Source organism: Emys orbicularis, chromosome 2 (assembly GCF_028017835.1).
Source record: "Emys orbicularis isolate rEmyOrb1 chromosome 2, rEmyOrb1.hap1, whole genome shotgun sequence".
NCBI lineage: Eukaryota > Metazoa > Chordata > Testudines > Emydidae > Emys > Emys orbicularis.
The window spans coordinates 300,416,249-300,429,606 of NC_088684.1; the positions used below are offsets into that span (position 1 = coordinate 300,416,249).

Below are 13,358 nucleotides of genomic sequence, written 5' to 3' on the forward strand. Positions count from 1 at the left end.
TGACTTGAACAGTTATCTCCTCAAGACCCATTTCTGCTATGACACCCACCTGAAATTAATCAACCAAGCCATCCATTAAAAAGAATCCTCACCCTCTTCTCTCCATCACACCATGCAGTACCTTCATTGAGTAATGTTGATTTATGGGTGTTAACTCCAATTCCCCTTGCCCTCCTTGTTTTTCTAACTTAGTTTGTAAGCACCTCAGGGGAGGATCATTTCATCTTTCAGTTATGGGAGAAATAAATTTTAATAGGCACATGGTAATTAAAGGTTTATTCTTAGCTTCCTTTCTAACTCTCCATTTTGAGTTGCTCATCATTCTTTTTCCAGTTGAAGTGACTCAACCCAAAGAGGACTTTTTGTTTTTTGAAAGTCTGAACAAAATTGTTTCAGCTATTATTTAAAATTATTTGAACATGAAAGGCACATTTGTCTTTGTCCCACTATATCCCAATCAGAATTGTAATATTTCTGTAACCCCAAAACTTACCGTATATACTCGTTCATAAGCCGAATTTTTTTAGTAAAAAAGGGAAACACCAGAGAAGGGGGTCGGCTTATGAATGGGTATAGAGAGGGAGAGGTGGGACAGCCCCTTCCCCCAACAGAGGAAGCAAGGAGAGGCAGCACAGCCAGAAGGGAAGAGGCGAGGCCAGAGTCTCTCCGCTTCTGGCCATGCTGCTCTCCCCCCAGCCTCCGAAGCAGCTGCAGCTCCAGGGCTGGCAGGCTGCAGCCATGCCGCTCTGCCCTGCCCCCCAGAGCAGGCTGTGGCCACGCCGCCAGAGCACACTGCAGCCGTGCCACCCGGCCCAGCCCGCTGAAACATGCTGCGGCCGCGCCGCCCGGTCTGGCCTGCCGGAGCAGGCTGCGGCCGCGCTGCCCAGCTTGCCGGAGCAGCTCCATCCAGGTCAGAGACATCCTTCCCTGGCCCGCCCCAGATAAGGTGGGAAGGGATGAGATGGGGAGAGTGTGGGGGTCCCGGGCTAGGAGTGGGGTCATGAGGGGAATGGTCACAGGGGTTACTCCCTTGACTCCCAGCTTCTCCCCCCCAAAAATTTCCCCACCAGTTGCTGTCCGGGCCAGTCAGGGTAAGCAGCTGGCGCGCCGGGACACTTTGTTTACTGAGGTTTACCTCCGTGCCTGCGGACGCTCAATGGCCCGGGAACCAAAGTTTGCTGACCCCTGAATTATAGGGTCGGCTTATGTCAAGGTTCCTTTCCCACTCTGAGCTCTAGGGTACAGATGTGGGGACCTGCATGAGAACCTCTAAGCTTAACTATCAGCTTAGATCTGGTTTTGCTGCCACCACCCAAATTATTTATGAGTCATTTGGGAAACTCTGTCTACCCCCCCCCGCCCCCCCCCCCCGCAGAATATCTCCCTCCCAAGTACTATAACCCTTCCCTGGGTAGCCTTGAGAGACTTCTCCACCAATTTCCTGGTGAACACCGATCCAAACCCTTGGATCTTAAAACAAGGAAAAATCAATCAGGTTCTTAAAAAGAAGGCTTTTAATTAAAGAAAGAAAGGTAAAAATCATCTCTGTAAAATCAGGATGGAAAATAACTTTACAGGGTAATCAGATTCAAAGAGCCCAGAGGAAACCCCTTTAGCCTTAGGTTCAAAGTTACAGCAAACAGAGGTAAACCCTCTAGCAAAAGGAACATTTACAAGTTGAGAAAACAAAGATAAACCTAACACACCTTGCCTGGCTGTTACTTACAAGTTTGAAATATGAGAGACTTGTTCAGAAAGATTTGGAGAGCATGGATTGATGTCTGGTCCCTCTTAGTCCCAAGAGCGAACAACCCCTGAAACAAAGAGCACAAACAAAAGCCTTCCCCCTCCCCAAGATTTGAAAGTATCTTGTTCCCTTATTGGTCCTTTGGGTCAGGTGTCAGCCAGGTTACCTGAGCTTCTTAACCCTTTACAGGTAAAAGGATTTTGGTGTCTCTGGCCAGGAGGGATTTTATAGTATTGTACACAGGAGGGTTGTTACCCTTCCCTTTATAGTTATGACAGCTTATGAATGGGTTATAAAAATTTTCCATTTTTACTTATCCGTCTTGGGGGGGTCGGCTTATAAACAAACTGGCTTATGATCGAGTATATACGGTAAATGTTTAGACACTTTGAACTTACCCTTTTTCAGAGATATTGGGTAAAATTTCCAATAGCACTTAAGTCCCATTTTTAAAAGTGACTTGAGTACTTGAAGCCTGAATCCCACTGAAACTCAGTGGGTCTTCCTCCTAAGTACCTAGGTCACTTTTGAAAATTTTACCTTACTTTGATCTAAGGCTAAAGATAAATTTCTTAATGTGGTTCTGTATTTTTAAAGATCTGAGGACATAATTTTCATTTACACTATGGCCTCTTTGCACCACTCTTAAAGTATAAAGGGACCTTAAAGTGAGTAATTACATTTACTTGTAAATTTACATTTGTGCCCCCTTGAAGACCCCTTTATATTGCCAGAGCAGTGTTTAGTGGCCTTGGGGTAAATGAGATGCAGGCCCATGAGCCTGCACATTTGGGAGCTGGTTGCATGCAAAGTAATGTTTTTCATCTGGCTTTCTGAGGCATTGTTTAAGAGAGCAGCAGTAGCATGTTCAGTGAACAGACATTGTTAAGGAAAAAACTTAACCCATCAGTGCCCTTAATTTATCCAGGTTCTTGTATTGGCACCCATCATCATAGTATGTGAGTGAGAGTAAGAATAACAACATTGATCTATCTCAGTCTCCCTCCCTCCTTTTCTTGCTAGCAACAAGGGGATTTAGGGTTTGTTTTGAACTATGGTAACATAGAAGTGTTGGTTTGAGGAAGGTGTTATTGCAGGAAAGCAGCATGAATGAAGAGGTGGGATTGGCAGCCATTCTTATTTCATATGGCAGTGAGTTCCATAGTTTTGGACGGTTCCTGGGATGGTTCTGTCTCTTACAGTCATGAGTCTTCCCCTAATCATCTGCGGTTCCATAGTCTTGTTGAAAGGTAGCGGTGGTGTGAATTTGGGGTCATGGCGAAAGAGCGGTGTCTCAGGGAGCAAGGGCCAGTCCCATGTACAGCTTTGAATATCAAGGTAGACACCTGGAATTGGACTCTGTTCAGTGAGGAGTCAGAGCAGAGGAAAGTGCTGTTGGGGGTGCTCCGCGCTGCTGAGAGTGTCACTGAGCAGCTGGGCTGCTGCATTCTAAAACCATAGGGCTTCATTCCTAGACATAGAGAATTACAGTAGTTAAGCCTAGAAGTTACCAAAGGGTGGATCACAATCTGATGGGATAGGGCAAATCATTTGGCCAGCTGCAGATGGAAGCTGATGTTTTTTGCCACTATGGCTATTTGGGTATCTAGGTGCCATGCAGAGTCTGAGAGGATCCCAAGGCTACAGACCAGATTAACAATCCAGGGGAAGATACTTTTAGTGTGTGGGGTTGTTATAAAGGAGGAAAGTTCCTCAAAGCCCTTAATGTAAAAGTTCAGTTTGCTGAATAGCCACTGATTATTACAACTTCTAGAAGAGTTCAGTGAATGGGGAGAAATGGTCCCTGCTCCAAAGGGCACACAAGGTAGTTAAAAACAAGATTGAACAAGTGATGTGACAAACGATAGAAGAGAGGATGTGATGGAATCAGGTTGTTTGCAATGTGGCAACATGAATAAGTAGAATATTCCAAACCATATTCATTACTTTTTAAAGATCCTCTACTTTTTTCTGTTCTTAAGTGGCCTCTGTCTGTTTTTTAAAGTTCTTAAACCTCTTGCTGTTTCTGGTTATTATAATATATAATAATGGATGGAAATGTTAATACACCCCCCTCCATGGGCATGTTGGGCAGCAGCTGAATATAGGGGCCCTTGTGGTTCCACTTTGTGAGGTGGAGGAAGGCAGAATTCAAGGAGCTGTGAACTATGGCAGATTAAATTCAATGTAGATAAATGCAAAGTAATACATATTGGAAAAAATAACCCCAGCTATACGTACAAAATGGTGGGGTCTAAATTAGCTCTCTCTCAAGAAAGAGATCTTGACAGCATCATGGATAGTTCTCTGAAAACAATGTGAAGCAGCAGTCAAAAAATCTAACCAAATGTTAGAAACCATTAGGAAACAGATAATAAAACAGAAAATATCATAATGCCACTATATAAATTCATGGTACACCCACAAGTTGAATACTGTGTGCAGTTCTGGATACCCCAACTCCAGAATGATATATTATAATTGGAAAAGGTGCTGAGAAACAATTAGGGGTATGGGAGCTGCAGGAAACGGTGCAGGCTGGGCCACCGCTTCCCGCAGCTCTCATTGGCCGGGATTGGCGAACTGCAGCCACTGGGCGCTGCGAGCGGCCATACCTGTGGAAGCTCAGGTAAACAAAGTGTCTTGCGGCCCGCCAGGGGCTTACCCTGAACAAGCCGCGAACCAAGTTTGGGAACCAATGGACTATATTGACATAGATTCGAAGGCCAGAAGGGACCCCTCTGATCATTTAGTCTGACCTGCTACATAAGAATAAGAACGTAAGAATGCCCATACTGGGTCAGACCAATTGTCAGTCTAGGCCACTATTCCGTCTTCTGATAGTGGCCAATGTCAGGTGTTTCAAAGAGAGTGAAAAGAAAAGGGCAATTATCAAGTGATCCATCCCTTGTTGTCCAGTCAGAGGTTTAGGGTACCATGAGCATGGAATTGCATCCCTGATCATCTTGACTAATTGCCATTAATGGACCTATCCTCCATGAACTAATCTAATTCTTTTTTGAACCCCATTGCATAACACAGGCCATAGAATTTACCCTAAATAATTCCTATTTGAACTATAGGAGGTCTTTTAGAAAAACATCTAATCTTTGATTTAAAAATTGCCAGTGATGGAGAATCTACCACAACCTTGGGTAGATTGTTCCAGTGATTAATTACCCTCACTGTTAAAAATGTACACCTTATTTCCAGTCTGAATTTGTCTAGTTTCAAGTTGCAGCTATTGGGTCTTGTTATATCTTTGCTTGATTAATCAGCCCATTATCAAATATTTGTTCCATATGTAGGTAATTATAGACTGTGATCTAGTCACACCTTGACCTTCTAACATTATAATGAGCTGTTTGCTCCAGCTGCTAGACTAAAGCAGGGATGCTGCCCACCCCATCAGCATCCAGCCAGACTGGTAAGTGACTTCGGAATTTATGAGGAAAGCAGTATTACTATAAAGAGTGCCCAGGGGGGCAGAGCTAGAGATAAGTTTTCAGAATTACCTGACTTTTGAGCCCTTGATTTCTCACCTTCCTGTTCAATTGCAAGGTAGTTTTTTTCCCCAGGGATATTAACAAACCTTTCACCTTGTTTAGATCTTCGACTGTCCACGGCTAAAATTTTCCGAAATTCCTCAGAGACTCACTAATCTGCTGCTGCCTCCAGACCCCATAGTTATAAACCACATCATCAGGTAAGTGTGCCAGCCAGCCCAGCACTTCCTGGATTTCCCACCGCAAAGGAATTATGAACCATTTCCCTCTTTGCCCCACAGATGATCTTGCTAACCAGTCCTCCATTTTCTGTCAAACCCTGATAGATTATTTTTATCTGGGATACTTCCACAGACCCCATTATTCTAGTATCTGGGTGCTTCATGAACTTTCATGTATTTATCCTCACAACCCCCTCCCTTCCCTTAGGAAATGTTGTTCCCCATATTACAGATGGGAAGTTGAAGTACAGAAAGACTAAGTGTTTTTCCCAAAGTCAAAGACGATGTGAGTAGTGGAGCAGGGAGTTGAATCTGTCTCTCACTAGTCCTCGGCTAGCACCCTAAACACTGGGCCATCTGTTCTTTCTAAAAAGGTACCTTTCACTATCCCCTGCAACACATCCTGCTGGAATACTGAGCTTTCCCCAAAGCCAGCACTCCTGGAAAGAGACTGGAGTAGCTGGGAGCTCCCATCCTGCCCTGCTCCCTACAGTGCCTCCTACTAGGAGATGCTGGGACTGTAGCATCTGTGAGTGCCACAGAAGAAGCTCTGTTATGCCCATTCCTTCCTAGTTAGGTCTAGAAGAAGTCTCAGCAGATTCTGCTAAAAACATGGACCCAAATGGGCCTAACACTTAGAGTGGAATTCAAGGTTCTGTTATCTTCTCCATAGTGTTGACCCCAATGACCAGAAAAAGACAGCGTGTTATGACATTGATGTGGAAGTTGAAGATCCCTTAAAAGGACAAATGAGTAGCTTTCTCCTCTCAACAGCCAACCAGCAGGAGATCACAGCACTGGACAACAAGGTACTGGCACAAGAGTGAAGGATTTAAAGTATCATGGAGCATGGTATATGTGAATATGCAGTATGAGGGGCATGGAGTCACATGCTACACTCTATGAGAATGCAGTCTGAGCTGGATACGTTGTCACAGGGCATGCTCTATGGGAGTGGATATTCATAGATTTTTAAGGCCAGAAGGGACTGTTAGATTATCTAGTTTGACTTCCTATTTAACACGGGCCATAGAATTTCACCCAGTTACCTTTATATGGAGCCCAATAATGTGTGTTTGACTGAAAAATACCTTCTAGAAAGGCATCCAATCTTGATTTAAAGACATCAAGAGACAGAGAATCCACCACTTCCCTTGCTGGTTTGTTACAATAGTTAATAACTCTCCCTATGAAAAATTTGAGCCTTATTTCTAATTTGATTTTCTCTGGCTTTAACTTCCAGCCATTCATTCTTGTTCTGCTTTCTGCACTAGACTAAAAAGCTCTTTACTACCTGGTATTGTCTCGCCATGAAGGTACTCATATATCATAATTAAGTCAACTTTTGATCTTCTTTTTAATAAGATAAACAGATTGAGCTCTTTAAATCTCTCATGTAAAGCGTTTTTTTTCCAGTCCTCAAATAATTTTTGTGGCTCTTTTCTGTACCCTCTCCAATTTTACATCTTTTTTAAAATGTGGATACCAGAACTGGATAAAGTAATCACCTCCTGTAGCAGTGAGACTCACCAGCGTGTTGCCTCCTGCTGGTGATCCTGGGAATTAGCTTGACTTCAGCCCGGAGCGCCCTCTGCAGGCTGGTGGCTCACCTGCCTCGGGCCCCACCCGTACCCCAGTGCCCTTTACCTTGGGGTTCTGCCCCTGCAGTACCCCCACTCTCTGGGTCTGCCCTCCCAGGGGAACCCCCAACCCTCTATCTTGCCTCAGTGGCTACTGCCAGTCATCATCTAGCCCCCCCACTCACTGGGGAAGACTGCAGTCTGTAAACCATTCATCACTGGCAAGGGGGTTTGGACCTGCTGCCTTTGCCTAACCCCAGGCTACACCTCTGCAGCCCCAGTACCTCTGTAGGCTTGCACAGAGCCTGCAGCCTGGGGAGTTGCCAGGCTGGATCTCCCCAGCTCCTCTTGCCTTTCCCCAGCACTACTCTACTCTACTCAGGTCCCCTTCTCTCCCAGGCAGCCAGGTCCTGCTCTCTCTACAGCTAGAGAGAGACTGACTTAGCTCCTGGCTCATAGCCCTTTTATAGGGCCAGCTATGGTCTGATTGGGGCATGGCCCCAGCTGTGGCTGCTTCCCCAATCAGCCTAGCCTTTTCTCTCAGGAGCGGGGTATCTGCCCCACTTCACCTCCCTACTTCAGTTCACTACTCACTGTTTATACATCCAGGGATTGCATTGGTCCTTTTTCCCACAGTATTGTATTAGGAACGCATGTTGAGGAATTTGTCCATTATAATCCCTAGATCTTTTTCAGTCAAGGTTATCCAAAATACAGTCCCCCATTCTGTAGGAATGGCCCGTGTTCTTTGTTCCTAGATGTACAGGAACTCCTCACTTAAAGTCGTCCCAGTTAACGTTGTTTCGATGTTAAGTTGCTGATCAATTAGGGAACATGCTCGTTTAAAGTTGTGAAATGCTCCCTTCTAACATCCTTTGGCAGCCGCCTGTTTTGTCCACTGCTTGCAGGCAGAGCAGCCAGTTGCAGCTAGCTGGTGGGTGGTTGGAACCAGGGTGGACCAGCAGCCCCCCTATCAGCTCCCCACTCCCCTAAGTTCCCTGTGCAGCAGCTGTCCCTTCCCCCACTGCCATGTGCTGCTCCTGCCCTCTGCCTTGGAACTGCTCCCAGAGACTCCTGCTTGCTGTACGGGAGAAGAGGGGGGCTAATGTCAGGGTGTCTCCCCCTCCCCCGCTCCTGCACCCCACCTACCCCATCTTCCATAGAGCAGGGTGTCTCCCCCTCCCCTACCACTCCTGCACCCCGCCTACCCCATCTTCCATAGAGCAGGGGACACACAGATGAGCTTCTAGGCAGTAGCTGCAGTCTCAGGTCTCAGCAAGCTGATTTAATTAACAAGGCAGTGTACTTAAGCCTGGGGTCAGCTACTTAAAGGGGAAATGCGCATTTTTTCTCTCATACACAGGGTGTGTGTCTCTGTCTGCCCTCCCTCCTTTCCTGCTGCCTTGTAGAGTGTTGTGAGAGTTAACCCTTGAGGGCTCAGTCAATTGCTAGTTCATTTAGCAATAAGGCATTCCCTGGGAAATATCCCACCCTCTGGGGGGAGGGATAGCTCAGTGGTTTGAGCATTGGCCTGCTAAACCCAGGATTGTGAGTTTAATCCTTGAGGGGGCCACTTGGGGATCTGGGGCAAAATCAGTACTTGGTCCTGCTAGTGAAGGCAGGGGGCTGGACTCAATGACCTTTCAAGGTCCCTTCCAGTTCTAGGAGATGGGATATCTCCATTAACTACAACTACGACTCCTCCACCTCAACCAAGCTTCACAATCATCATCACTGTGTACCAGTATTAAATTGTTTGTTTAAAACTTATGCTGAGTGTGTGTGTATATATATATATATATATATATATATATATATATATATATATATATATATATATATATATATATATAATATAGTCTTTTGTCTGGTGAAAAAAATTTCCCTGGAACTTAACCCCCTCATTTACATTAATTCATATGGGGAAATTGGATTCACTTAACATTGTTTCACTTAAAGTCGCATTTTTCAGGAACATAACTACAACGTTAAGTGAGGAGTTCCTGTATAACCTTACGTATGACTGCTGTAGAATATATTTTGTATGAATGGGCCCAGCTTACCAAATGATTCAGATTGCTCTGTATGACTGCCCTGTCCTCGTAATTATTTATCAGTGTGGGTTTCATTGATATTGTATACTGCAGGATTTTACTCAGACTATCGTGAGGTACTAACTCAAACACCTTACAAAGGTCTAAGTATATTACATCTATCCAGTTACCTTATCAACCAACTTGCAATTTCATAAAAAATGAAGTCAGAGTTGTTTGGCAAGACTTATTTTCTACCAAACTATGCTGATTGGCATTAATTATATTCCCATTTTTTATAGATTGAATCCTGTATCAGTTTTCCCATTATTTTGCCTGAGATTGTTGTCAGGCTAACTCTCTTATAATTACGTGGGTCATCCCACTTGCATTTTTGAATATTGGCATGATATATCTGCAATCTTCTGGAATTTCCCCAATATTTCAAGATTTATTGAAAATTATCATTAGTGGGACAGAGGTATCCTCAGACAACTCTTTTAGGACTTTTGGGTGCAAGTGATCTATACCAGTTGATTTAAAAATGTTTATTCCTAGTAGATATTGTTTAACATCCTCCCTAGTTACTAATGGTCTGAAAAGTAGTTCATCATCCTCATGTGATATGAGAACATCATTCTGCTTCTTTCCAGATATGGAACAGAGGTAAGGGGTCAGCTTGTTTTTTAACTTTAACATCAGGAATTTCAAGTCAGATTTCTCTTGATTTTGCTGGAGGACTTTCTGAGGAAAGGAGGTGTTTAAGGGCTTATCTACACATAAAAAAGTGTACCACTTTAACTATACTGATGTAATTACAGCTGTACAACTGCAAAGGGTGAATGCAGCTATATCAGTGTAAAGGTGCTAATTCTCATAAACTATTCCAGTGTAATAAGCACCTTTATGCCAGGAAAACTGTGCCACACTAGAGTTTCTTCAGGTATGTTAGCAACAAGAAGAAAGTCAAGGAAAGTGTGGGCCCCTTACTGAATGAGGGAGGCAACCTAGTGACCGAGGATGTGGAAAAAGCTAACGTACTCAATGCTTTTTTTGCCTCTGTCTTCACGAACAAGGTCAGCTCCCAGACTACTGCACTGGGCAGCACAGCATGGGAAGGAGGTGACCAGCCCTCTGTGGAGAAAGAAGTAGTTCAGGACTATTTAGAAAAGCTGGACGAGCACAAGTCCATGGGGCCGGATGTGCTGCATCCAAGGGTGCTAAAGGAGTTGGTGGATGTGATTGCAGAGCCATTGGCCATTATCTTTGAAAACTCATGGTGATCGGGGGAGGTCCCGGATGACTGGAAAAAGGCTAATGTAGTGCCTGTCTTTAAGAAAGGGAAGAGGGAGGATCTGGGGAACTACAGGCCAGTCAGCCTCACCTCAGTCCCTGGAAAAATCATGCAGCAGGTCCTCAAGGAATCAATTCTGAAGCACTTAGAGGAGAGGAAAGTGATCAGGAACAGTCAGCATGGATTCACCAAGGGCAAGTCATGCCTGACTAACCTAATTGCCTTCTATGACGAGATAACTGGCTCTGTGGATGAGGGGAAAGCAGTGGACATGTTATTCCTTGACTTTAGCAAAGCTTTTGATATGGTCTCCCACAGTATTCTTGCCAACAAGTTAAAGAAGTATGGGCTGGATGAATGGACTATAAGGTGGATAGAAAGCTGGCTAGATCGTCGGGCTCAACGGGTAGTGATCAATGGCTCCATGTCTAGTTCGCAGCTGGTATCAAGCAGAGTGCCCCAAGGGTCGGTCCTGGGACCGGTTTTGTTCAATATCTACATTAATGATCTATAGGATGGCATGGACTGCACTCTCCGCAAGTTTGCAGATGACACAAAACTGGGAGGAGTGGTAGATACGCTGGAGGGTAAGCATAGGATACAGAGGGACCTAGACAAATTAGAGGATTGGGCCAAAAGAAATCTGAGAGTCCTGCACTTAGGATGGAAGAATCCCATGCACTGCTACAGACTAGGGACCAAATGGCTAGGCAGCAGTTCTGCAGAAAAGGACCTAGGGGTTACAGTGGACGAGAAGCTGGATATGAGTCGACAGTGTGCCCTTGTTGCCAAGAAGGCTAACAGCATTTTGGGCTGTATAAGTAGGGGCATTGCCAGCAGATCGAGGGATGTGATCATTCCCCTCTATTTGACATTGGTGAGGCCTCATCTGGAGTACTGTGTCCAGTTTTGGGCCCCACACTAGAAGAAGGATGTAGAAAAATTGGAAAGAGTCCAGCGGAGGGCAACAAAAATGATTAGGGGGCTGGAGCACATGACTTATGAGGAGAGCCTGAGGGAACTGGGATTGTTTAGTTTGCAGAAGAGAAGAATGAGGGGCGATTTGATAGCTGCTTTCAACTACCTGAAAAGGGGTTCCAAAGAGGATGGCTCTAAACTGTTCTCAGTGGTAGCAGATGACAGAACAAGGAATAATGGTCTCAAGTTGCAGTGGGGGAGGTTTAGGTTGGATATTAGGAAAAACTTGTTCTCTAGGAGGGTGGTGAAGCACTGGAATGGGTTACCTAGGGAGGTGGTGGAAACTCCTTCCTTAGCCCTAGTCTACGCTGGGGGTAGGTTTGACCTAAGATATGCAACTTCAGCTATGCGAATAGCGTAGCTGAAGTCGGTGTATCTTAGGTCGATTTACCTGGCCATGAGGATGATGGTGAGTCGACCGCTGCCACTCCCCCGTCAACTCCGCTTCCACCTCTCGCGAGCTGGAGTTCCGGAGTCGACGGGGTGCGCGTTCAGGGATCGATTTATCCGTGTCTAGATGAGAGGTGATAAATCGATCACCGATAGATTGATCCCTACCCGCCAATCAGGTGGGTAGTGAAGACCTGCCCTTAGAGGTTATTAAGGTCAGGCTTGACAAAGCCCTGGCTGGGATGATTTAATTGGGGATTGGTCCTGCTTTGAGCAGGGGGTTGCCAGCATAGCAGTGTTGGTTATGGGTGTGACAAGCTTGAATGCATATCAACATCCTAGAGTTCAGAGAAGTCCATCTTGCCTGCTAAGCCTTTCTAAACTACCTCCATTCCCGCCATGTCCAAATACTGTCAGACAACATAACAACAGTTGTCTATATAAACAAGGCAGCACCAGATCCCCCTCTCTGTGTGCGGAAGCCGTCCAGCTGTGGAACTGGTGCCTCCAGCATCAAATCACCCTCCATGCGGTACATTTCTCAACACCAGCAACTCTCTGGCAGACAAACTCAGCCGATCTTTCCACATGAACCATGAGTTGGAGCTCCACAACCCCACTCTCCAATCTCTCTTTCAACAATGGGGTACACTGCACTGTGACCTCTTCGCTATGCCGCAAAACAGCAAACTCCCCCTGTTCTGCTACTGAGGAGGCCCGGGCTCTTAGGGCGATGCCCTTCTCATTCCCTGAATTGCGCATCTACTGTATGCCTTCCCACCCATTGCCGTCCTCCTCCAAGTCCTACGTAAAATACGCCACGACCGCGCAATGGAGATCCTTGTGGCCCCTTCCTGGCCTCGCCAATACTGGTATACCAATCTCCTCCACCTCTCCACTCACCCACCTATTCCCCTCCCCAGCATCCCAACTCTCCTGACACAGGACTGCAGCCACCTGCAACACCCTTCACCTCATGGCTTGGTATTTGGTTGGGAATCCCATGTAGACCAGGCCTGCTCTACACCCATCCACAACATCCTCACTAACAGCAGATGACACGCCACTCACACCTGCTACTCTGGCAAATGGCGTCACTTCACGGCCTGGGCGAGCCGCCATAACATTCCTACCATGTCTGTCTCCATTCCTACTCTCCTGAACTGCCTCCTCCATCTCCACCAATTGGGCCTAGCACACTTCTCTATCCAGGTCCACCTAGCTGCTCTTAATGCCTTCCTTCCTTCCATGGACGGCTTCTCTGTCTTCACTCATCCAACAACCTCCCGATTTCTCCGAGGACTCCTCCATGTTTTTCCTCCTGTTCAATAGCCCACCCCACCTTGAAACCTCAACCTGGTCCTCTCTGCCCTCACCAAACCCCCTTTAGAGCCCCTGACCACCTGCTCCCTAACCCTTCTCTCCATGAAGGTTATCTTTCTGGTGGCCATTACCTCGGCACATCATGTCAGTGAATTGGCGACCATGATGGCAGACCCCCCCCCTTCATCGTCTTCCAAAAGGACAAGGTCTCCATCCCCACCCTGAATTTCTTCCCAGGGTGGCTTCCTCCTTTCACCTCAATCAAATTATACACCTCCCAGTCTTC

At 45.9% G+C, this 13,358-nt stretch overlaps 1 protein-coding gene across 3 annotated transcripts in view; it reads left to right on the forward strand.

Annotated features, from left to right (window-relative positions):
* Window positions 1-13,358, forward strand: part of SMARCD3 (SWI/SNF related, matrix associated, actin dependent regulator of chromatin, subfamily d, member 3) — a 157,537-nt gene that overhangs the window by 125,554 nt on the left and 18,625 nt on the right. For all 3 annotated transcript variants that reach the window (XM_065398732.1, XM_065398733.1, XM_065398734.1), the window contains 2 exons: window positions 5,356-5,453; window positions 6,148-6,283. In XM_065398732.1, the coding sequence (XP_065254804.1) occupies window positions 5,356-5,453; window positions 6,148-6,283 (234 nt within the window). The remainder of the gene's footprint in view (window positions 1-5,355; window positions 5,454-6,147; window positions 6,284-13,358) is intronic.